The 24,548-nt window shown below is 43.6% G+C and overlaps 1 protein-coding gene across 5 annotated transcripts in view; it reads left to right on the top strand.

The window, feature by feature from the left end:
• Fnip2 (folliculin interacting protein 2) overlaps positions 1–8,001 on the top strand; it is a 114,792-nt gene extending 106,791 nt beyond the window's left edge. For all 5 annotated transcript variants that reach the window (XM_034499675.2, XM_034499674.2, XM_076932551.1 and 2 more), the window contains 2 exons: positions 2,042–2,157; positions 4,645–8,001. In XM_034499675.2, coding sequence (XP_034355566.1) covers positions 2,042–2,157; positions 4,645–4,723 — 195 coding nt within the window. In that variant the 3' untranslated portion in view covers positions 4,724–8,001. The remainder of the gene's footprint in view (positions 1–2,041; positions 2,158–4,644) is intronic.
• Positions 8,002–24,548: the final 16,547 nt, after the last annotated feature.

Below are 24,548 nucleotides of genomic sequence, written 5' to 3'. Positions count from 1 at the left end.
CCACACACAGTCAGGATTTGATGTAGGCTTTCTAAAGGATGGGTATGAATGCTGTCACACTGCAGCAGGTCAGGAAAGCTTTGGAGCATCCCTGGGTTTCACTACTTGTGTGGTGGATGATTCTGAATATCTTTGAAGCTTAGGTCTCTTGTTTACAACATGAAGATGTTACAGATAGGCTGTAAGGATGCTCTGAGGACCAGAGAGGTAGCGCTGCTTTTTTTTTCCCCCCCAAAAGTGTCAAAGTGCCACACCAGCACAGGTGGCTTTAAAGATACTTGCATATATATTCACAGTCAAAGGGTGGGCATGATAGCCAACTCTGAGTTCTACTTCTGTGCTGTGTAACCTCTCAGAGCCTCAGTTCCCTTATCTGTATATCTGGAAGAATGAATAAGCATATGAGTCTGCTTCATATGCTTAGGAAAATTAGTTAATTCATACTTGGAATCGTGGTAGATTTTACAAGCCATCAGAAAGTTGGTATGATTGGCATGTCTTGGTGACAGTTGAACAGTATCGATGGTGTAAGAACTGGCAACACCTTTCATAACAATCTTTATTTGCCTCTTAACTGAAGCATGCTCTGCAGGCTGTCTGTCCAAGGGGTATCGGGAGAAGCACTCAGGGTTATTATGATCTTATTTTCTCCTAGAAGCACTGTCGTTTGTCCTGATTTTGAGACCTGATTTTCTTTTTCTGTAAGGGAAGGAGGAGATATTAGCCCCTGTGGTGGTATGTTGCTGTCTTTACAGATGCTGACATTGAATTATCTAAGACATGGTTCTCATTGTCTGACATCTTAACTATCAAAGCAATAAATTATAGAACATTCCTCTCACTTCATTTGGTAGAAGTATACATGACCACTTAGTAATAAATGAATGACTTACTTAACCTGGGGAAACCAAGATCCAAAAGAATTTATCTAAGCATTACTTACATATGAAAGTAAAAAATAGCTAAATTTTAGAAGTTGAAAATTGCATCACATCTCAGGAATAAAATCTTACAAAGAAGGGAAAACCACTCAATACAATTCTATTTGATTATGAAGCTTTAAAGAACTATTTTTTGTAAATGTGTTTTTTCCATTTAGCATACATTCCTAGAGCCACATTGCATCATATACATTTCCTGTAGACTAAAGATGCTATACATAAACCACTTTAAGACTTAAGTCAATATAATTTGAAAGTTCTTTGTATCTTGTAACTCTTGGGCGGGGGGGGGGGGGGCGGGATTCTTTTTGGTTTTTCAAGCCAGGGTTTCTCTGTGTATCTCTGGCAGTCCTGGAACTCACTCTGTAGACCAGGCTGGCCTCGAACTCAGAAATCCACCTGCCTCTGCCTCCCAAGTGCTGGGATTAAAGGCGTGCGCCACCACCGCCCGGCTTGTTAAGTGTCTTAATGACAAGAAATTTTGTAAACAGAGACATAAAGACAAGTGCAAAAACAAATCAGCATTTGCAGTCCAGAACTCATTGCTCAGTAGGGTTTTGATGCACATGAGGAGGAATATGGTGCTCATGTTGACGATGGTGCTGACCATGAGGCTGGTTCCAAGGATAAAGACTATTTAAACGCCAAAAAGACAAAGGATGTTCATGCTTATGGAATGATTTCAATTCTGTAAAATGTTTTCTTTTAAAGATACTAGAATGGTATTATATAACAATGTTATAGCAGTTTTATGAAAAACTCAAGCTGATAGTTTGGAGGGTTTATTCGAAAAGGGGACAAATATAGCTGTGTTTATAGAAATAACTAAAGAGGAGCCAAGCTTTTTTTTTTTTTTTTTTTTTTTTTTTTTTTTTTTTTTTTGGTTTTTCGAGACAGGGTTTCTCTGTGTAGCTCTGGCTGTCCTGGACCTCACTCTGTAGACCAGGCTAGCCTCGAACTCAGAAATCCGCCTGCCTCTGCCTCCCGAGTGCTGGGATTAAAGGCGTGCGCCACCACCGCCTGGCAAGGAGCCCAGTTCTTAAAGATTCTGGCGGATGCTGCAATTGCAGTGCTCATTGTGAATGCTGTTGGCTTTGCAGTGCATCATGCATCTGGAAGACAGACTACAGGAGATGTACCTTAAGAGTAAAATGCTTTCAGAGTATCTCCGGGGACACACACGTGTACATGTGAAAGAGCTGAGTGTGGTGTTGGGGTAAGTGCTGTGAAAAGCTGGCCTTTTCCCCAAGCACGCACACGTGCGCGTGTGCACACACACACACACACACACCACACGCACACGCACACATGCACGCACATGACGTATTGGCCTGTGTCATTGTCTACCTACAGGATCAGTGTTTCTCACTGTGCCCCGGGACGCTCAGAGGTATGCCCATTCCCCAGTGAGTTGCAGCACGTAGGTTGGAGTGGCATTTGATCTAATTCTGCCTCTTTATCACTAGTGACACTGTAACAATGCAAAAGTCACAAGCTGTGAGTAGTAGTGGTGACTTGTCTCCTATGGTGGAGGAGGTGGGAGGCACTTCCTATGGACATTCTGAGCTCATCCCACTCATGGGAAGACCTGCACAATACTAAGGATGCACACTGTCTTCTGGGGACATTTGTCACACTTTATCTACAAAAAAATTCTGACTCCACTCTCATTTCAATAGAAATAACAAAAAGGACTATACCTGTGAGGAATTTCTCTCATATTCCTGACATGATTCTGCTAATTTAGAATAAGATAGTACTATGCCTGTGTCAACCTTTAAATTTTCTACTAAGCCTGATAAATTTTTGTTTTATTTTGTTAACTTTGTTTTCCTTTTTGAACAAGCTTCTTTATTTGTTTGTTTGCTTTTGAGATGGGGTATCTCTGTGTAGCCTAGGCTGGCGTTAAATTCAGAGTCCTTTAGCTTCAGCCCCTCCACTGTTAGTATTACAGGCATGTGCCACCATGCCTGCCTCTCAGACTGGTTTTTATTACTACTAGTGCTGCTGCTGCTGCTGCTGCTCTTACTGTTCCTGCTACTACTAAATCTATCTTATTCTTGTGTACATGAATGCACTTGCATGTCACATATATGCACATGCACGTGGAGGGCAGAAGAGGGATATCTGATCCCCTGAAGCTGGATTTATAGGCAGTTATGAGATGCCAGCATGGGTGCTAGGTCTGAACCCCATTTGCTCTTAACTGCTGAGCCATCTCTCCAGCTCTTACAATATTAGTTAATAGTTAGGCCTTGAATTTTTATCAGATTTTCTATCTTTTACCGCTAAATGAGACAGTTATCTTTTCCTGTTGTCTTAGTCACTGTTCTGTCACTATGAACAGACACCATGACCAAGACAACTCTTATAAAGGAAAGCATTTAATTGGGGCTGGCTTACAGGTTCAGAGGTTTAGTCTATTGTCATCATGGCAGGAAGCATGGTGGCACACGGGTAGGCATGGTGCTGCAGAAGGAGGTGAGAGTTTTATATCCTCATCCATATGCAGAAATGAGAAACCGGGCCTGCCTTTCAAAACCTCAAAGCCCACCTCCAGGGACACACTTCCTCCATCAAGTCCACTCCTAATCCTGCTAATCCTTCCAATAGTGCCACTCTCTAGAGACTAAGCATTCAAATAGATGAGCCTGTGGGTACTGGAGACTGTTCATTCAAACCAGCACACCTGTCATACTTTTTTTGGGGTAATCCATTTTAAAGTATTTTCCCTTTTGGAGGCATTGAGCTTTTGCAGTTAACTTGCAAGGTACTGTTGGTTTTCCTTCTCAGCCACATACTGCAGTCCTGCCTCAGATGCCCTATTGCTGGATCTGTTCTGTAGTTATAGGACCTTGTCCTACTGTCTGAATCCGGCAAATGGCCATTCCCAGTCTTAAAAAAACAATTGAACTTAGAGAGAAACAATTAGAATGTATTCCTCAAACTGAAGACCTCCAGTTCTTTCCCACGACACCTACAGGAATTTACCAGAGCATATTATAAGCAGTGTGCTGTAAGGGTCAGTTCATACGGTGTCCATCTGAAGTGATGGCACCTCTTTCTAGTTTCCTTTTCCTCAGAACGCTCGGTAGTTCAGTAAGTTGCAGAACCTGTTGCTTGAAGAACATACCTTGTCATTTGCTGAGACTGACTTAAGCTTACTGCAAAAGCAGTATGCCTTCAAGAGAAAGGAGATGCTGAGGAGGCCACAAAGCACAACAGGACATAGGAATAAGAAAAGTCACCTGTAGGCTTCGACTTGAATGTCCCCTGCTGCAGAAAGAGCAGCCTTGTACCCACTGTCCTCTAGGGAGAAACTCCTTTGAAGCAGTGTCTACTGGGAGGTCTTTTCTTTTTTCCTCATCTTTTTTACTCACACGTGTTCCTTACATTTTATTTATGTATTTCATGTATGTAGATCTTTGTAGGAGCATGCATGTTCCAGGGTACATGTGTAAGAGTCAGGACAACTTACAGAAGTCAGCTCTCTCTCTCCATCATGTGGGTCCCAGGGATAAAACTCAGGTCATCAGCCTTGACAGCCAGTGCCTTCACCAGCCGAGTCTTCTTGCTGTCCCTGTTTTACGTTCTCATTAGTTTTCAAAGATGAGCTAGACAAAGAAGCTGGTGCCTAGAGATAATGCTTTCTTATGCAATGGTGCAGTTTTAACATGCTCTTCTTGCATTTTTCAATACTCAGGATTGAATCCAATGACCTGCCTCTGTTGACGGCCATCGCCAGCACTCACTCTCCGTATGTGGCGCAGATCCTCTTATAGCCGACTGCAGGACAGTTCTTACTGGAAAATGAGACCGGAAGGAGGAAGCTCTCAGTGACAGAGGCTCGAGAACATGGAGCAGTCGCCTGCCCCTCGTTGTTCGTGTGGCTGCTGCCTAGTGGCTGTTACACTGGGAGGCTTGTGTTTACTCCACACAGTGGCAATTTGTGATTGTTCAGGAACACTCTGAGCCACTGTCTCCTCCCAGGAATCAAAAGAAAGTTGCCTCTCTGGTGGGAGGGAAACATAAGCACCACGGTCAAACTAGGCAGACGCCTCTGTGCTGTTGGGTAGAATGCTGAGGGCTGACTCTGGAGTAGAGGGTAACCAATGTCTAGAACATTCCGGTAGGGAGGCATTCCTATTCAAGCATGAGAGAACATGAAGGGTTGCTCTAAGAACAGGCTATGGCTCCTAGGTCAGAGCTCTTCTAGAAACATTGACCTGAAGAAAGCCGCACTGTGCCAGTGTCAGCCCGGAGCTGCAGCAGCAACTGTTGGACACAGGGTGTGAACAAGGATCACCCTTTGAGAGGAGAGAGTGCTGGAGACTCACAGTTGTCACTTCTCAGAGCTTCCTGTGGTTCCAGTACAGCCACAGGCAGATCTGAGAGGGACTGCTGGTGTAATAAGCCCAGGATGCAGTGTAGCAGCCTGTTCTGTCAGGTGTTTTGGAGTACATAGTCTGACACTGGGTACTCATCTCTGGCTTTAGTGTCTTTAGTCTTCTCCAGAAAGACCTTTTACCAAAGTTGTTGCCATGAGCTCAGGCGGTCTGTGGCTGAGCTCGGCCAGCCCACGCCTCTTTCCTCCTAGCAGTCTGCGCCGATGCTGTTCATGCTGTCAGGTGCAGCTGCCAGCTGAGGAGGGAACCCACAGCGGCTCTGACAAGGACAGCAGCCCGAACATTGCAGTCCATGTGTGATCTCAGTTTTTACACTGTCAGTTCTGCACTTTTTAATCCCTTTCATATTTCTTTTTTAAAAAAATCTTTCCAGAAATTAACTTGAGCATTTGTAAAACTTACCAAAGTGAAGAACTGTAAAAGCCCAATTGGTCATTAAGCCTAAAGAACCTTAGTTTACTGGCCATAAAACAGTCCATGTTAAAATACTTTAAAGACAGGAGCCAGTCAAGTCAAACACAGTCAGCTCCTCAGTCTTCCCATGAGTTTCTGGTGCCTGAGAATGTGGGTTAGCTTCTAGGGGCTCTGTGGTTTATATCTGACCAAATCCTAATCCATGTGACATGTTTGTCTCTCGTCATTACAAGTTAGCTGAGACCATGTGCTCCCTATGCTACTGAGGACAGATCCCTGCATTGTCTCTTAGAAGTGGGCCAGAGTGTGGACTCTCACAACCCCCTCCTCTTCCTCCTTCCCCTTTCCCTCTCGCCCTGAGCATCTCTCATTTTTTGTGTCAAGGCACTTAAGATCTTTAATTTGCATTATTCGTATTTCACAAAGTTGAAGTGTCCCATTCTTTTAAATATCTTCCATTTCCTATTACCTGACGTTTGTTTGCTCTTTTCAATTTCCTGGCTGTATGAGATCCTCGTTTGCCAGGGAACCCCACATGCGGCTCGGCTTTCCAGGCACTTGTTTTCCTTGGTGTGGATGAGCTGTCAAAGCAGATCTCAGCCACCCTCGCCAGCCTAGAGCTCTCCCTTCTTTCTCCTGGCTTCTCTCGTTTACACATGGACTCAACCTCTTTCACCAGCTTCTGAGGTTTTGGAGAAAATAACTCAATACAGAATCAGTGTATTGTGATCAGTGTATCTACAGAATTGTGTAGATACAGTAACATGTTGATAGCCAGACTCGGGGAATTGAGCTGTCATCAGGTTAATTTTCAGCTTCATGAAGAAAAACTTAGCCCAGCACTTCATAGCCAGAAAAAAGTTAAGCCTGCCTCTCAATCTAATGTTCCAAGTTTCAGAGGAAAAGTGGGAAACCCTGGGCTCACATGGGTTATCTCAGTGCCCCACTGTCACTTGCTGTTGCAGAGAAAGATGTGCTGCTCTTCTCCTGGTTCCCACGGTGTGGGGTGTTCACATTTCCTTTGTCTTAAATTCAGCCTCTTCCTAGAAAACAAAGCATCTCATGGACTTCTGTTGAGATACACCCACATCCTATAGCACGGATGGCGTCATTGTGTCACAGCTGAAGAGTCCAAAAGTATCCTACCTTCTAGGCATAACTCAAGGGACAAAACATTTTCTAAAATGTTTAAATAAAGAAATCTACCTCAGTTGACAGGATTCCACCTACCCTTAGAGTTTCTTCGGCTCTCCAGTCTTACCTGTTAGGTGTCACTGGGCAGCACTCTGCTTGTTTGACTAAGCAGGCTCGTGAGGCACAGCAGAACAGAAGCGTGCCAGTGTCCTGTGATGACCCCTTTCTAGCATGTTGCAGTTTTATATTTGTTAAGTTGATAAGTGATATGAATGTATAGGCAGTTGTGTATGTTTTCAAAAAGGACAATGAAAATTTAATATGTAGCTTCCATACTTGTGCGTAATTCCAAAGTATCTTATTTTATCAGTGTTACATAGCTTTTGTACAGCTTCAGCCCATTTTCCAGACGTGTGCTGTTTTATACGGAAAGTAACTCATCTTCTCACATCTCATGGAGCTGGTTTACACATCGCAACTTTTTAACTTACTGTGTTTTTTCAGAACTAACTTTTTTGGAAGGAGGAAATTCCCTGCTTGCTAAATGATGCTAAACCGTTGTCTGGGCTCTTACATATCAGGTTTTTGGATTTTATAAACTAGTCTGTAGCTTTTTAGGTTCTCCGTTAGTTGGATGTACATAAAGAATATAAAATGACTCTCAAATTTTTTTAAACGTCTGGAGTTTTCCATTGATGCACACTCGGGGATTATGTTCACGCAGACTTTCATCATTAAATTGAAAAGTCCACAGCTTCTCTCAGTTAATGTGGATCCTTTGTTTTTATTGTGCTTGGTAGAGAAGAACACACTTCTTGCCTAAATCAAGCAGCCCCCTTCAAATGTTAATTTTTTTAAATGTTAAAATTTGGTGACCATCTGGAACATGTATGTGCATTATGTTTAAATTTCAGTGTTTTTAAAAGGAGATCATTCTGGGGTGTGTTACTATGGATCTTTCATTAAGAGAATCCATAGGACTGTTTTTTAAATCAATTGAGTGGATCCAACTGTCAGTGTGTGCACACTTTTTCCTAAAATAACATTCATGCATTATTTCGATCCATTTTTCTGTGACATTTGGTGCAATAAACTTTTTGAATTTATCTTGCTTATTTTTCTGGTGCTGCATGATTTGTATGTTGCATTTAATCAAATACAGAATCTTTCGGTGACTTATGGTGAACCAAGGTCATTGTATATGTCAGTCCTCTAGAAGTGCAGGGAGGTTTTGATTAGCACTGCTGAGTGAGACCACTGGCCCCAGCACACTGTTGAGCTTTGGGTCAGGGATGTCAGGAGACACGTCCTGGATCCCCAGGGAATACCCCAGAGCCAGTCTGTGTGACCTTTAATTGCCCTACCTGACAGTCACTAATGTAATAAATCTGTTTTTAATGATCTAAGCCGAGCATTTGTAGTTTCTACCTGACATGAGCATATGGTGAATTTTCCAGGAATGTAACTGTTGTCAATCCTGGGGTTATGGATTTACTTTGTAAGGATTTTAACAAGTGGCCACTTGATCTTTACTGCAAACTGATGGACTTTTGGAAACCTCAGCAGCTGCAGCTGTGGCTCTTGTAAGAGCAGAACACGAGTATGGTGCATACCTGTCAGTGTGCAGCGGTAGCCCTTGCCTGCATGGAGCACTGTGTATACACAGGCATCTCTTCACCTCTTCATATATAAGCTCTTCCAAAGTGTACATGTTTACATAGCATATCCAGGGATCAGGGCAATGGCTCAACAGGTATGGGTACTTCCTGCCAAACCTTATGACCTAAGTTAGAGCCCTGGAACCCACAAGGTTGCAGAAGGAGAAAACAACTCCCAGGACCAGCAAGCCACTTCCTCACATGCTGATGGAGAGATTTTTGCCACTGCTCGACAGCTCCATGGCACATCTTCAGTAGAACAGTAGTCAGACACTTGAGTGCCACTTATCCACCAGGTACCAGCATGGTTGTCACCTTCAGCTGGTTTTGTGGCAGGGACAAGAACCTTTTTGTCAATCTGGGATTCAGTACCTGAGCACTTCCCCTCACACAAGGCCTTTCTGGAACAGATTAGGCCAGGGTCTGGATTGGGCCTTCCCCCTCTGTAGCCGTGCCTGGCGCACCAGCCCTCTTGGCTGCAGTATCTGGTGTCCCCCTTCTCTGCTTTCTCAGATTCAGTCTACCTTTCAAACTGGAGAAGAGAACGAAATGCCCAGCTACTGTTTATCTGGAAGCCATTTTAAGTCATGCTATCCTAAGGCCTTGAGTACACAGCACAGTCTATGTTCCCGTCTGGTTTCCTACTGTATAGACTCTTGGGTCACATCATTTAATCCTCACAACTGGCTGAGATAGGTGCTGTGAGGATGACGTTTGTCAGGTTGGCTAGGCCATACTATTCAGACCAATATAGGTCAAACACCAATACAGGTCATGCTGTGAGAGTATTTTTTTTAGATGAGATTATAGTTAAATCAGTAGATTGAGTAAAGCAGATTCTTTCAATTAGTTAAAGGAGCCAGTCTGAAGAGGTGGCTCAGTGGTTAAGAGCATTGACTATTCTTCCAGAGGTCCTGAGTTCAATTCCCAGCAACTACATGGGGTCTCACAACCATCTATAATGGGATCTGATGCCCTCTTCTTGTGTGCATGAAGACAGCTACAGTGTATTCATTAAGTAAACAAATCTTTTTTTTTTTTTTTAAATTAGGCCACCCCCACTCCCATCCAAGCTCGCATCCATCTTTTTCTGGCCCAGCCTGCCAGGCAGCCCTATAAGCTATGAATTTTCTAGTTCCTACAGTCACGTGAGCCAGATCCTTATAATGAACACTCCTGTGTGTCCTCCAAGTGTGCACAAAGGTCCCCTGAGTGATACAGGTACTGAAGAGATTAGTCTAGTAGTACTTATAGGTAAAATGGACTTGGGTGGAAGCCAGATAGTGTAACGCCAGCTTATAAGAAATAGTCTTTTCTGTTTACCTCTTTCTCCCTCTCCCAACTGTCTAGTCCCTGCCGGGATCGAACCAGCTGTGCAGACCAGGCTAGCATTGAACTTGTGACTGTCCTCCTCCCTCCCACCTCCCAAGTGCTTGGATTACAAACATGAATCACTGTGATGGTTTGTGTATGCTCAGCCCAGGGAGTTACACTGTTGGGAGGTGCAGCCTTGTTAGAGTAGAGTTGTCACTGTGGGTGTGGGCTTAAGACCCTCACCCTAGCTGCCTGGAAGTCAGTTTTCCAATAGCAGCCTTCAGATGAAGATGTAGAACTCTCAGCTCTGTCTGCATCGTGCCTGCCTGGGCGATGCCATGATCCCACCTTGATGATAATGAACTCAACCTCTGAACCTGTAAGCCAGCCCCAATGAAATGTTGTCATTTATAAAACTTGCCTCGGTCATGGTGTCTGTTCACAGCAGTGAAACCCCAACTAAGACAATCACCAAGCCTGGCTATTGTCTTTCACATAATAAATAGCACAATTAACTCCATACTGTAGACTTCTCCTCTGCTCTTCTACCAGGCTCCTCCAAACTTCTCTTGCTGAGCTCTGAGGGTGCAGCCTATACCCCCTCATTCCTATAACAGCATCTTCCCATACCCAGTATGCTAGTCCAATTCTGTCTCTGCTCATCACTTTTCCTCCTCTCTTTCTGCCTCAGTTTAACCCTTCCCTATTTTTTAGCTGAGTTACCGCAACGCTCTGCAAACTCCCCTCCATTTCATACCAAAGAGTTCTAACCAAATTCTCTTCTGTGTTGGTTTCCACACCTTGCTAAAGTGATTTGATCCTGTCGCTTTACTCTGTTTAAACAGCAGCCCAATAACCCCCAAGGGCTTTAGCATCATAGACTGAAGTGAAATGAGTTGGCTGATGAGCACCAGCATCAGCACCAGCACCAGCATCAGCATCAGCACCAGCATCAGCACCAGCATCAGCACCAGCATCAGCATCAGCATCAGCACCAGGTACTCTATACGTATACAATACACTCCCGGTCATCAAGCATGCTAGGCACCACTGAGCTCTTATCTCCAGCCTCATTTTTTTTTGAAATAGGGTCTTTACTGGCCTTGAACTTGTTATCCAAGCAGGCTCCTGCCTCAAACTCCTGAGTAGCTGAGATGACCAAACCTCTATCACCGGTTCACTTTCTTAATTTTTAAGAAATGGGATCTCACTGTGCAACCAAACCTGGCCTCAGTTTCCTAGGCTCATGTGAATCTCCCTGCTCAGCGTCCTGGGTAGTTGAGGCCATGGCATGCTCCACAGTGCCCAGCTTCTTTTCACTCTAATGCACAGCCGTATTGAAGTCCTTGCACTCTCCTGAAGGCTGGTGTTGCCTTTGCCCTCCCAGCCTCCTTTGGCCCCTCGTCCAACCAATCCCTCTTCTAATCTGTCCCGAAATGGAATTCATCATGGTCAAGTCCTCTGGCACCCTGGGACTCGAGTTCCTCAGACCATGTGTTGCCTGGGAACTGGACAGAAATGCAGAACAGCAGACACACTACAGACCTACTGAGCCATAATCTGCATCTGAATTCAGTCACCCAGGGTTCGTGTGCACATTAACATCTGAGACTATTCCTGCGCTTCAAAGGCAGTGACAGAAAGAATGCATGAAATAAAAGAAATAATTTTTTTTCGAAAAAAAGAATACATCAGCCACTGAGGTTACATTAGTATGTTGGAATTTAGAGGGTCTCAAGAATACTGACAAGCCAAGAATGAAGTGGAAATGAATGGTGTGCTATGCCATAGGCTTTACAACATCTAGGTCACTACTACTTACTGAGAAGAAAAAGATCAAGATGGAAGGATGACAAATGCAAGAAAAGATAGAACTTGAGAGACGTTTGTAATGTTTAAAAAGAAAGGAATTAAATGGGGAAAACACTTTTGCCCAATTGAATTCCAAAAGTATTTGTTAGTGCATTCTAGGTAAATGTGTACAAGAATGTGTCATGCTGTTAAATACCTGAACCTGTACCTTTTTTTTTTTTTTTTTTTTAACAAATAATATAATTAAGCTCTCAAGTTTGTAAGTGGAGAACTCCATCCAGTAGCACAAATGATCAAACATTCCGACCTTCTCCAGATGAGAAGCTGTGTAAGACTGTGACAAGGACAGGTTTTTACTTCTTTATGGCTCTTGGTACAATTGTGGTTCTTTCAGCATAAGAATGGGAGCTGTGCCAGCATGGTGGCATCTGCTGTAATGCTATCACTCTAGAGACAAGGCAGGAGAGTCAGGAGCTCAAGGTCATCTTCAACTGTGTAGTGAGTTTGAGGTCAGCTTGGGCTATATGACACCTTGTCTCAAAGAATGGGAGACATGGCAGCCTCTCAGCCTCTCTCTAACAGTAATGACTGCCAACATTCCCAGTTGCCAGAGTGGGCGGCGGCGGCGTGAGGATGCTTCTCACATGTTGTATCCATTATTGGCCTTTGAATATATAAGAACAGTTGCTTGGAGTTAGTCCCACAAAGAGGGGTTACGCAAAAAGGAGGCGGGGGTTTTCTCAAATGTCCACGACTCTGAGATCCTCCAAAACAAACATATGCGGATAATGAGTTTCTAGTACACTCTGAAATGTTAAGAGAAAGCCTGCCTGATGAAAAGTTTATTTTGAATCCGTATATTTTTAGAAAGGACATGACTGTGTGTGCTCACTGAGGATGCGCTGGTCCCACACCTGGTGCTACACCATGTGTCAGGGGGTCCTGTGCATAGCACACAATCTGAGTCAGCCTGCACAGAGACGGCAGACGAGCCCACCTGGAGAAAACATGCCAAGAGGCTTCCTGCAGCCTTCAAAGACACAGATGAAGACTGAGACACAAACGGGGAGAAACCAAACAGATAATTAAAATATGATGCATGGCTCTACCATTTGGTCATGAATTGTAGACCTAAATCTTAAAACTGTAACCATGGTTGTATGAGAGAACATCTTTGTTCTTAGGGAGTACATCCTGAAGTGGCAAGAAATAAACGGGTATTGTGTCTGCGCTTGCCTTCAAATGTCACGCAAGGGGTGGCATATACATATATACATATGTTCAGAGTGAGGAAGAAAATACACCAAAGCAAGGAAACTTAATGGATGAGTCTGGAAGAAGAGTATATAAGGCTGTTCTTGCAAAATTTTCTCTGTAAATTTTAAACCATTTAAAAGTAAAAAAAAAAAAAAAAAAACTTCTTAGCAAAAAATTTTATGTAAAACATAAAGGCTTCATTTAGATTTAGTGGATGATAGGAAGTGTTTGGAACTAATGTGTGGTTGTACTCAAAATGCATTCACTAATATAACTAGCCCAGCTTATGTCAGTCAATGTTAATCATTACCTCGAAATTATTTTCTTCCCAAAAGTCAGCCCACAGGTGGAGGCTAGCACCTGAGCTACTCCCATTTTCAACACAAAGTGTCTCTGGGCCCAGGAGGACAAATTCAGCTCCCTCACGAAATGCTTCTAAGGGGAGATAGTAAAGGCTGCCAAGCAAGATGGTGGAGCATGGTAAGTTCTGGACAAGGTCACCATCTTGGAAGCATGGTAAGATCCGTGCGAATGAGTTCTGAAGACTCTTCTTCAGGGAAACAAGATGACCTTCTGTGTACAGAACAGGAGTCCAAATGGACGTAAGATAGTTTCCTTTCTATTCTATTCTATTCTTTCTATTCTAGTTTCCTTTCTGTCAGACTCTGTATTAAACGCTGAATGGTGACAAAGCACATTGTGCTGTGTGTTCAGAAGGTCCACATAGGAGACTTTTGTTTTTTGTTTTTTGTTTTTTGTTTTTTTTACACAGACTGTGGAATGTTTGATTACACGTCCTTTACTTGATTCTCATATTCCCTCTCCAAAAATTCAGGAAAGTACCTGATGTCCCCATCTTATTTATTCTTAAAAGCCCATGTAAGGAATTGACACAGCTTGCTAGGCTCCTGAAGGTACTAAGGGTGGGGTGGGGTGGGGTCAGGAGAGTGAGCTGATGTATTCTTAATGTTCTGAGCGTGTGCAGGGTTTGCAGGGGAGTGACAGGTTTGCCTCCATCGTACAGACTGTTTTCTCAGCTTGTGGAAATTAGGGCCTGATCATTCTCTGAAGGTCAAACCATGTGATGGATAAACATTTGTAGGGGCAGGACCACACACCCTCCTGTTTTCTTACGCTATAAAATGAGACTCATACTCAGCTTCCCAACACAGCAGACACTGGTGGGAAAAATCTAATCTGGATCACAATCTGGTTGATAGGTTAAAGGGAATTATGACACTATTAGAATCAAATTACAGTCTCTGGTCCTCAGCAGGGCTTTTCTAGGGATAATTCAGGAACATGGCAGCTTACCTTCTCTTCCTTGTTTGGCAGCTTGGGCAGCCTGGAGGGTATGATGTTCCTTATTAACTTACTCTGTTTAACGAGAATAGCACGTTTGGAGTTTCTCTGTTGGATGTCTTCATAATCACTCATATTCCAGGCAAGAAAACCACGACTGTATCCTTGTTGCTTGTTCAGGACAAAAGGCTTTGGCTGCCTGCAATAGGAACAAATAGAAAATGAAAAAAAAGAAAAAAAAAATAGAACAATCGAAAGCAAGTAGAAAAGGTCTAGAAAGAGCTGCCAGTCCTCTGTGGGTGAGATTGGTTCGTTCCTCACCGGTTGAGAAAATGTCTGGCCACAGAACCAAGGGCATCTGAAAACCTGGCCTGCTTACCTTCCGCTGAGGAGGTTCTAGGTATTTTCCACACTCAGCATCTTTAGATGCTTACCTGCTGTACATTCCTGCCCCACGGACACCTGATAGAAACCATAAACACTCCCATCTCCCCATTGCCTATGGAGCCCAGTCAGAGCCATGTGTGGAAGAGGCTGTGGAGCAGAAGGAAGCCAGGACCTAGTGAGACTGTTCGGTGAGTAACTGCTGCTTTTAAGGTTGCATGGAAACTAGGAAAAGTGCAGTTCTGTAATTCCAAAGTCTTAGCTTTAGATGCTTTAGGAAGAAAATCTCCCCAGCACCGGCTTTGGACTAGGTTTACAGTATCAGTCTTGATTCCTCCCGTGGAACAGGCTTCAGTCCAATCAGCAGCCTGTTGATTATCCTGTAACAGTCATACTTTTATGCCAGAGGCACCTCTCGCCTGGCAGGCTGGTACTGTAGCTTGTAGGTTCTACAGCTGGATAAGATTACTGATGGCACTTCACCCCAACATCCAACTTAGCACCTTCCTTCCATACTTGAAACCTAGCCAGCAGGGAGGAAGCACTGGCTCAGTTAGCTCAGTTACAGCTTGATTTCTCTGCGTCCTGCATCCAAACTACATAGACTAGTCAGAAATAGCATCTTATTATTGATTTCTGGTGGACAACTGAGAGCATTAGCCTTTGGCCGTGCAATTCCGGTTACTTCTGGAACTCCCCCAGCCCCCATGAACAATACAGAAGGAGGTGGTCCCATACCTTTCCATGGTTTTGCTCCCCATAGTTTCTGCTGAGAAGTCAGTTTTATGTCGCCTTCTTTTAGCTGTTTTCCATAGTCTATCTTTGTCATTGTCATTGAGGTTTGACCTGGTGTGTATAGCTGTGAATCTATTTATCTTGGATTCTATTAAGCTTCCTGAATATTCACCCTACTGTTTTGGCAGTGGCGATGACATTGTCCAGTGATGACTCCGGTTGTATTAAAAGTGCCATATGTGTCCCCCCCCAAGTTCCTGCTCAGTTAGTTCAGTGGTCAGCCAATGATGACCAGAGACTTTCTGAAATGTTTTGAATCGTTGAGGATTCTGGTCTTTTTACATATTGAGGTCTATGTCCATGTCCTGAAAGGCAGGTTACTATGAAAGTTAGTTTACCCTTTGCACAGCGCTTCAGGATCAGCCCAAGTAAGAGCCTGAATGATCTCGGGCCTTCTAGCTGTATACAGTCCATCCCAGGCATCCTGCCTTCTAGATTCCTGGAGCTGTGTTGACCCTTCTCATACATCCTCTGTGCACACTCTCATTGTCTGCTTTGCTCCTTTAAGAATTTCAGGCAGTTGCTGTTTGCTCCAACCCATCCCCCTACAGATAGCTGTGATACTGGATAACTGCTACTAACTTATTTTTGACAAATGCCCATGAGACATAGCTGTTTATACACAAAGGGAGCTGAAATCATTGAAAATTCCGGAAAAGGAGCTTTCCCTGGATTTTCAAAAACAGGTTAACTATGACATTTCTCTGTGTGTGGCTTCCCGAAGGTCTTCAAACCTACATCCTATCTCCAGGAATTGGCAGACAGCTGTTTCTCGTGGATATTTGTCTTTTAAGGCAGTTGGTTTTCAAGCCTGCTCTGGAATTATGAAGAAAGGGGAGGCAGGCAGCTCAGCTTCACACACCCTAAGAACCATAGGCACCACCGTTTTTCTTAAGCGCACGAAGAATGGCTGTTCATTTTTGTTTATTTGTTTTCTAAAAAGGTAATTTTTATGAGTTGATTTTGTTTCATTGGTTGGGTGGTTGGTTTTGTTGTTTTGGTTTTTGTTTGTTTGGTTGGTTTTTTTTTTTTTTTTTTTTTTGGTTCTTGACAGAGTTATTTTTGTTTGATTTGTTTTGCACAAGAATATTTTTAAAGGTTCTTCCTCCACCATTTCTTAGGTGTCACCCAAGCTGAATCACTATAAATGAAATGGAGACCCGTCTAAAGGAGATTAGCTGTCTCTTCTCTACCCCTCCTCCACATGCTGCGCTTGGTCCTGAGTCCCCATTAACGCACCCTGGTGGCTCTTAGCATCACCTTCCTGTGTGCTGGACTGATTGCTCTCCACATGTTCTACTCTGATATCCTGGCAGCTCTCTGGTGCTGGGCCTCATCCTCCTCAGGGAATCCTTGCAATTTGCGTTTCCAAATCTCTTCCCTCTAGCAGTCTTAACTTCTCAGACTATTTCATGCATATTTCTTTTATTTTTTTTTAAGTACATTTACTTCTTTGTGTGCACAGGTGTGCCGTGGTGCATGTGTGTAGGCCAAAGAACAACTTGCAAAAGTCACTTCCCTTCTGCTATGTGGGTCCCAGAGATCAACCTCAGGTCATCAGAGTCGGCAGCAAATGTCTTACCTGATGCACCATCTCTTCAGCCTCATTTACATTCTTTTGAATTTTTTATTCTGTCTGCCCTGTTACCAATGGCACTACCTTGACGTTTACCTAGTTCTCATTTTTTTTAAAGATTTATTTTAGATTAAAATTTTTGTGTGAGCATTTTACTTTTACATATGTGCAATGCCTGCAGAAGCCAGAAGAGGGTGTCAGATCCTCTGGAACTGGAGTTAGAGATGATTGTGAGCCATCCTGTGGGTATGGGTACCAAACCCAGGTCCTCTCCAAGAAGCACCAAGTGCTCTTAACTGCTGAGTGATCTTCCCGGGGTGTGTGTGTGTGTGTGTGTGTGTGTGTGTGTGTGTGTGTCTGTGTGTGTCTGTGTGTGTCTGTGTGTGTGTGTATGTGTGTATGTGTGTCTGTGTGTGTATGTGTCTGTGTGTGTCTGTGTGTATTGGGGGATTGACCAAGAGATTCACCCCTATTATAGAAGTTCTCCACAGCTAAGCCCTGCCTCAGTCCACTATGTTTCTATGTCTTTAGTATCTTCAGTGGGTTCTGCCATAGAACACATTTACAGTCAATTTTGCTTGCATCAATAAGAATTTTTTTTAAATGTATTTTTTTTTTTCTATTCTCCAGTTTGAGAGCCAGTGATTCTGCACACAGTGAAGGGATCAGTGGACAATGGAGATGAACTTAGATTGACCTCTTCTTTTACTATTTAAATTTTGTTTTATTACACAACGTTTAATATTTCTGCTACAACTGCCGGTTCAGAGATGACCAACTTTTTCCAAGCAGCCTGAATGTGAAGAAATGGACTGAGGAGAGAAAATAGGCTTCGGCACTCAGGAAAGACTCTGCTTACATACGTGTCTAAAACTGACAGGATGAGCTTGGCTTTCATGTGGACACTTGGGTCAGAGAAAACACTCCAGGCTGAGGAAGGGCCTTGAGGATGGGCTGCACTTGTTCCATGGGGTCTAGCCTTCTGTGAGAAGCTGTGACCACCATGGAGTCCATGACTAAACAATTCAGTGACGTCTTTGTCACTGGCTTGAATGTTTTCATAAGATGACTAAAATAACTAGTTATTCTGGAGCACCAAGTGCCCAGCACCCACGGTGCCTGAAGCGACCCCTTTCTCTTCTGTCTGCAGCACTGACCCACATCTTGTGAGCTCTGTCTGGTGAGCTAAAAATACTTCTAATAAATGGTTAAGCGGCTGTCTTTTGGATTCTGAGGTTAAACTTTAAAAGTGACTGTGTTGAGTTGCAATGAGTCAGCCTCCCACCTAATCTGTAGCACAGTGGAGTTACTCACTTGAGTTCCAATAGAGGAGCTTCCTTTGGGGCTTTGTGTTTTTCATACCCACCATGAAGTGATGTAATTGTGTGTATCCGAGTATTTTCAGCTTTTGCTGAGGACCTTAATAACCTGTTCTCTCTTACGTTCTTCTCTAAGGATCTGGCTCTTTCAATGGCTGCTTCCTCCAGGCGCCATCAATATTTGCTCTTTCTATTTCTGGAAGTGAAAACAGTCCCATTGGCAAAGGGTAAGTTTTGAGCTACACATGCGGAAGCACTTGGCAGGTCCTGTGTTGTCCAAGGGACAGGTCTTTCCCTCTCTCCTCTCCTTGGAACACTCACAGGAGACCTTTATTTCCATGGATCTTTTTATATCTTTGGTGCAGCCCACACCTACCATCAGATCACCTAAGAGAGAGCTTTAAGATGAGTTTCTTCATATTTCCCTTTTCCAACCTAGCCTTTTGCATAGGTGCATGAGGCAGGGGGTTACTGATGATGAACAGCAACAGATGGGGTCATATTTCAGAGATGCTGGCTGCTAAAGGTCATCCCTACCCTTGCTGTGGGTGCTCTCCATCTCACCACCAGAGGCCAGCTGGGCTTAAACGCAGCCAGGTACCACCACTCAGCCCTTCTCGAGTTTTTGAAGGGTGGGACAGCATGGCAGGACATTCCAGATTGGTGCCACACATATTGTAAGAGAATTGAGTCCAGCTTCGTTTCTTTTGGTTGACTCTCCATCTTTACCCCGCCCCCCCCCCCGGAATTATTTATGATTGTGCTGTACTACACTGCTCTCTAAACATTTCATCTTTTCCCCCTGGGGTAATGCTTATTTAGTCCTGATCAACAGTCAGTCTTAGACGTCACTAAAAACCAAAAAGTTGCTTTAGTTTTTGTTGTTAAACCACAGATCAAAAGAACATATGTATTTGACAGTTACTGATAGAAAAACATTTAAATGCAAAGGGGTTATCCTAGGGTAACTAATGCCCAGTAGAAAAACAAGAGGGTATATAAGAAGAAGCTAGCCTTTTTTTTTTTTTTTTTTTTTAAAAAGAGAGAGATTTTTTCTTTTTATTTTTTCTCTCTCTCTCTCTCTCTCTCTCTCTCTCTCTCTCTCTCTCTTTCTCTCTCTCTCTCTCCCTCCCTCTTCTCTCTCTCCTCTCCCCCTTTCTTTCTCTCTCTGTAACATATATATGTGCATGTGGGTATGTTGCCCTTGGAAGCCAAAAGAGGGAGTTGGAACTAGAGGTACTAGCAGTTGGAGCTTCCTCACATGGTGATTAGAACTAAACTCTGGTCCTCTGCAAGGACAGTAAGTACTCTTAGCCACTGAGCCATCTCTCCAGCCCCAAGAAGCATTTTTTTTTTAATCTGTATGCATGTTTTGCTTAAATGTTATGTGTCATTTACCCAAGGATCCAGAAGAGGGTGTCAGAACCCTGGAACTGGAGTTAAAGATCGCTGTGAGAGAATCCACATGGGTGCTGGGAACTGGATCCAGGTCCCCATGGGTACAGCAAATGCTCACCTGCTGAGCCATATTCTAGCACTGCCCATTCCTTATGCCAAGACACTGCACTTATTAGGTAAAGTCCTCAGTGGCTTACAGAATTCTCTAGAAGGCACATGCCATACTTGCTTTATGTTTGTGCTTCAGGATGTTGGAACAACCAAGGGTCTATCTTTGAATTTAACAACACATTTAAAATAAAGCCAAAAAAGTAATTTTGAACCCAAAATTATGGCCAAATAAGACAAGTGATGGCCCTAAAGACCCAGAAGCTGTTCAGTTGTGTATTTGTAACTTGTGAAAAGGGTGACATGCATCTATACCGTGACCCTTGGGTGATGAACTGCTTTTTCAGCAAGCTGTTCTTTCAGGTTTTGTTTTGGTTTGTTGTTGTTTTTCCTACAGTGTCAGCAATGTTTTGTTGTTCCTGTCTTTAAATAATAGATGCCTTAGCCAGATTTTACAGTCTAAGCATACATCCAGTGTGTGTTCAGGGACTTACCAGATGTCCATGTCGTGTAGACGAAGACACACACAGGGATATGAGTAAGCATTTTTTTTCTAACTGCTATACCTAGAGACGAGTGACATGGGCAGTAAGGAATTATGTGCATGCTAAACCTTCAAGGATAATCATTCATGATGAAGCATGGAAGATCTGTGTTTGTGTTAAGTGCATGTACATGTTAGTGTGTGTGCACATGTTGTGTAGAGGGAGACCAGAGATCAGTATGGAGCCTTTTCCTCAGTTGCTTTCCACCTTACTTTTTAAAACAGGGTCTCTAAGGAGACTAGCTGGCTAGTGAGCCCTGGGAATCCTCTCATATCGGACTCCCCCCCCACACTCCGATCACTCTACCCACTTCCCTGCCCTGTGCTACGGTAAGGATGTACCCTGCCACACCCGGCTTGTGTGGGCATGCTGGAGCTCTGCCTCAGCTCAGCCTCGCTTTGCTCAGCAAGCAAGTTATTTACTGAGCCATCTTCTCAGCCTGGAAGATATGTTTTAACACCTGCTTGAAACTCTTGTCCTTACTTAGAAGTTTCTCCATCCCACATAAAGAAAATGTCTACAGTTTTTGTACCATTAATAGTTGAAAAAAACAAATTTACGAAACGGCTCATGTGTGACAGAAATTCCATGGAAAGGATAGGTAGGGTAGAGTTAAAGGTAAACTGTGATTCCATACAGCATAAAATCTATCCAGTTGAAAAGATAAAAATCAAATTGTTTCCCCAGGGAAGGCATTTGAGAAAGTATGAGAGGTCCCTTGAGTTGCCAGACATTCGAATGACACTCAAAATGCTACGTTTAAGAGACAGAAAGGGGCGATGGATGTACAGCTTTCATTTTCCCACTCAGAGACTGTTGAGTCTCGTGCGTTATTACATGCACGTATGCGTCAAACCTAGTGTTGTGGTCACTTGAGTTTGATTTATTGCTTTTATTTCCCAGGAAACATGACCACTTTATTGTAAAGGCTTTTAAAGCCTTCTACAACTAGACTGAGTTAAAGGATTGAAACACGAATCGTCTCTGTGTCTTGAGTGAACACGTCTTCATTAATTTACCAGATTGGCTTCCTTCCCTGAGCTCCAGAATGTGACTAATGATGTCACCAGCACATTGCTGGTTGCCCTTCTGGACTCCAGCTGGGCTCCCCTACGCAGGCTCTGCAGTCTACTCCAAGCAGTCCCCTAGCACAGAACAACAACATACTGCAAACGCTGCCGTTGCCAAGAACCTGCTTGCAATGTAGAAATACACAGAGGAACCGGTTGGATGCTTCTCACTCGGTGTTTTAAAGTAACTTATATGAAGTGACCATTGCATTAGGTACTCCCATGCACATAAGCATTAGAAGCAGGTGTCCAAATACCTAATAGATCATCCGAGGCCCCTTATTAGGAGTGCAGTATCACTCATGACATTGGCACACAAGCCATGCAGTGGCTTCTGCCAGCTTCAGCAGCCCAGGCTTCCTTTATTTATGCTGGTGCTTCCTGGACGTCCCTTGCTTCTTTGTGAGTGGTGAGGGATGAAAGGAAAGGCATGTTTGCTGTAGCTGCTTGGTGTCAGTTTGGAGCGGGTCCCTCTCTCTAGATAGGAAATCTATTTCTTTATTAACTACAATGAAAGGTGGTATAATTTGCTTTTACTCGTTTGCAAAACTAAAGCACGCACAGTGAACAAATGACAGTACCCCACTATTCGTCACACAAGTCGACAAATAAGTGTACCCCACTACTCATCATACAGTGGCCTGTAGGGGTGGTGCTGATTCCCTAATTGGTTCTTGATTGTGTCAATAAAGGAGGCCTGGAGCCAATTTCTAACCTTATCAGCTAGCTCCCACCAACCTCCTCAGGCCTCCAGCTGCATCCGAAGCTGCAGGCCCTAGCTTCCCCGAGGCCTTACAGGACTGCTGCTTTTCCTCATTCCAGTGCATGGCTGCAAAAGCCCCCGCTCGTCTCTGCTTCTCTCTTTCCTTTTTCTGGGACCCAGAAGTCCCACCTGTCCTTTCTATCCAGCAATTGGCTCCAGACCTTCTTTATTGACACAATCAAGAACCAATTAGGATATCAGCACCTCCCCTACGTCTCACCTTCTCTATCCAATAAAAGATAAAAAAATTTTAAAAACCTCTTCTCCTAGCTATAAGTTGAACAAAACCATAACAATTAAGTATATTACACAGTATTAGGTACAAATGACATCTAGTCCATCAATCTGTGAATTAGACAAAGTACTCTACCATATTTGCTAACTGAAAGAATTATGATTCTATCCCTGGATTATGTTTAAATTTTTTACCCTGTAATGTCACATGAAAACCATGTCATCTACTCTGTAAACTGTGTTAAACAACTTGAATATGATTATGAGACTAAAACTAGTCTCCGACCCCATTAGAAATCCGAGAGTTGAGTTGTCTCCTAACTTTTTAAAAAATTATGCAAAGAAGTTTATTAAGACCAACATAGGACAATGAAACAGGGAAAAACATCCAGGACAGAAATAAACATGGTACTCGGCCTTGAGTTCCAGGTCAGCCTTGGCTCCGTAGTGAATTCTAGCCAGCACTTGCTAAAAGCTAAAACCCAAGCCAATTAAACAAAAGCCACCAGTTACAAACAAAATGACAACTATTTTCTAGAGTAGCAAGGTTAATTACCATCACTTAGTGTGGTTCCAATTTATCACTTAAAGCAATTCAATGGCCAAATGCACCACCTAAACTAACATCAAAAAGCACTATACTTTTAACATTATAGTTAGTACCAAAGTTTTCCTAATACAAGGGATATATATATATATATATATATATATATATATATATATATATATATATATATATCATTGTAACTACTTTGTTTTTTTCAAGCACACTCCATATTGGTACCCAGGTTACTGGCTTTACTTACAACCTCTACCGACAGTAAAAGTTAAAAGCAACACCAGGTACCTGCATACCTTTACAATACTTACTTTACAATACTTTACTTGTAAATCACAAGTAGATCTAATTTTCCCCCATCCTCCCTACTTTGATAAATATACAAGCTTTGTTACAAAAATAATGCAAAAATGTTGAAACCAACCTACTATAACTCAGAAATCTGATAGATACTTACACAGTATCCAAAGTCAAAATAAAAAGGCAGGCCTTACCTTACTCCTGGTTCTGACCATACCATTTCTATAGTCCTCATGTTCTCAAAATACATCCATTTCCAGCCAGTGTCTCCATTAATTCGTAGTCCAGCACTGACTCGAGGCGGGGCAAACCTGTCCCTTCAGTGTCAATCTCATTGAGGACATCAGCCACCTCCTGAACCAGCCTGCAGCACGCACAACTTAACCTTTAGTACAGTCCTAGCTTTTCAGAACAGGTCCAGAGGGGAGAACACTACCTCCTCTTCCCACCTTGGCGCGGCACTCCTGTTTTCTTGCCCCCCTGACGCAGGCGGCCTGGAATGCTTCTTGCCTCCCAAGCCTCTTTTCCTTTTCACTACCTGACCCAGCGGCGGGCTGCCCTTTCTCTTGCCCCAAGGTCCTTGCTGGCCCCCCTTTCTCTTGCCTTTCTGGCTCATCTTCCTTCTCTTGGCAGCCTCCTCTTGGTCCTCTTCCCTCATCTGCTTCTTGGTGACTCTTATCACGTCCAGCTGAGGTTTCTTGATGTTCATGACTTGAAGTAGCTCCAACTGGTCCTTTTTCTCGACATCCCAAAAGGGGGCTGAAATTGGCGCTTTCTCCTTGGGGAGGTGCTCCTGGAAGCGTTCCACCGAAGCGTGAAGACCTTGACTACTTTCATGGTGCGGCTCAGCTCCTCCTTGCTCTGGTGTCCGGTACAGTGCAGGCCAGCTGATCTGGGCATCTGCATCTTGTGCGCGCGGCCCAGGTTCCGTAGACGGTTCAGCTCGTTCTTGGCCACACGTTCTTCCTTGGTCGGAATCCTCTTGGTGAACTGGTCTTCCATGGGGTCTGCGCTCCCAGGCACCTCGATCAGCCATTCCTTAGTGTCATCCTGGGCGCGCTTGTAGCCCCAACAGCACCACCACTGGCCGCTCACCTCGTCCCCACACGAGGTTGGTCTTCTTCTAAAAGAATCTAAGTATTAAGGTGCGATGGTTTGTCTACGCTTGGCCCAGGGAGTGACACTATTAAAAGGTGTGGCCCTGTTTGAGTAGGTTTGTCACTGTGGGTGTGGGCTATAAGACCCTCACCCTAGCTGCT

This window comes from Arvicanthis niloticus, chromosome 4, assembly GCF_011762505.2.
Source record: "Arvicanthis niloticus isolate mArvNil1 chromosome 4, mArvNil1.pat.X, whole genome shotgun sequence".
Taxonomy (NCBI): domain Eukaryota; kingdom Metazoa; phylum Chordata; class Mammalia; order Rodentia; family Muridae; genus Arvicanthis; species Arvicanthis niloticus.
This window is presented reverse-complemented; position numbering and strand designations above follow the sequence as displayed.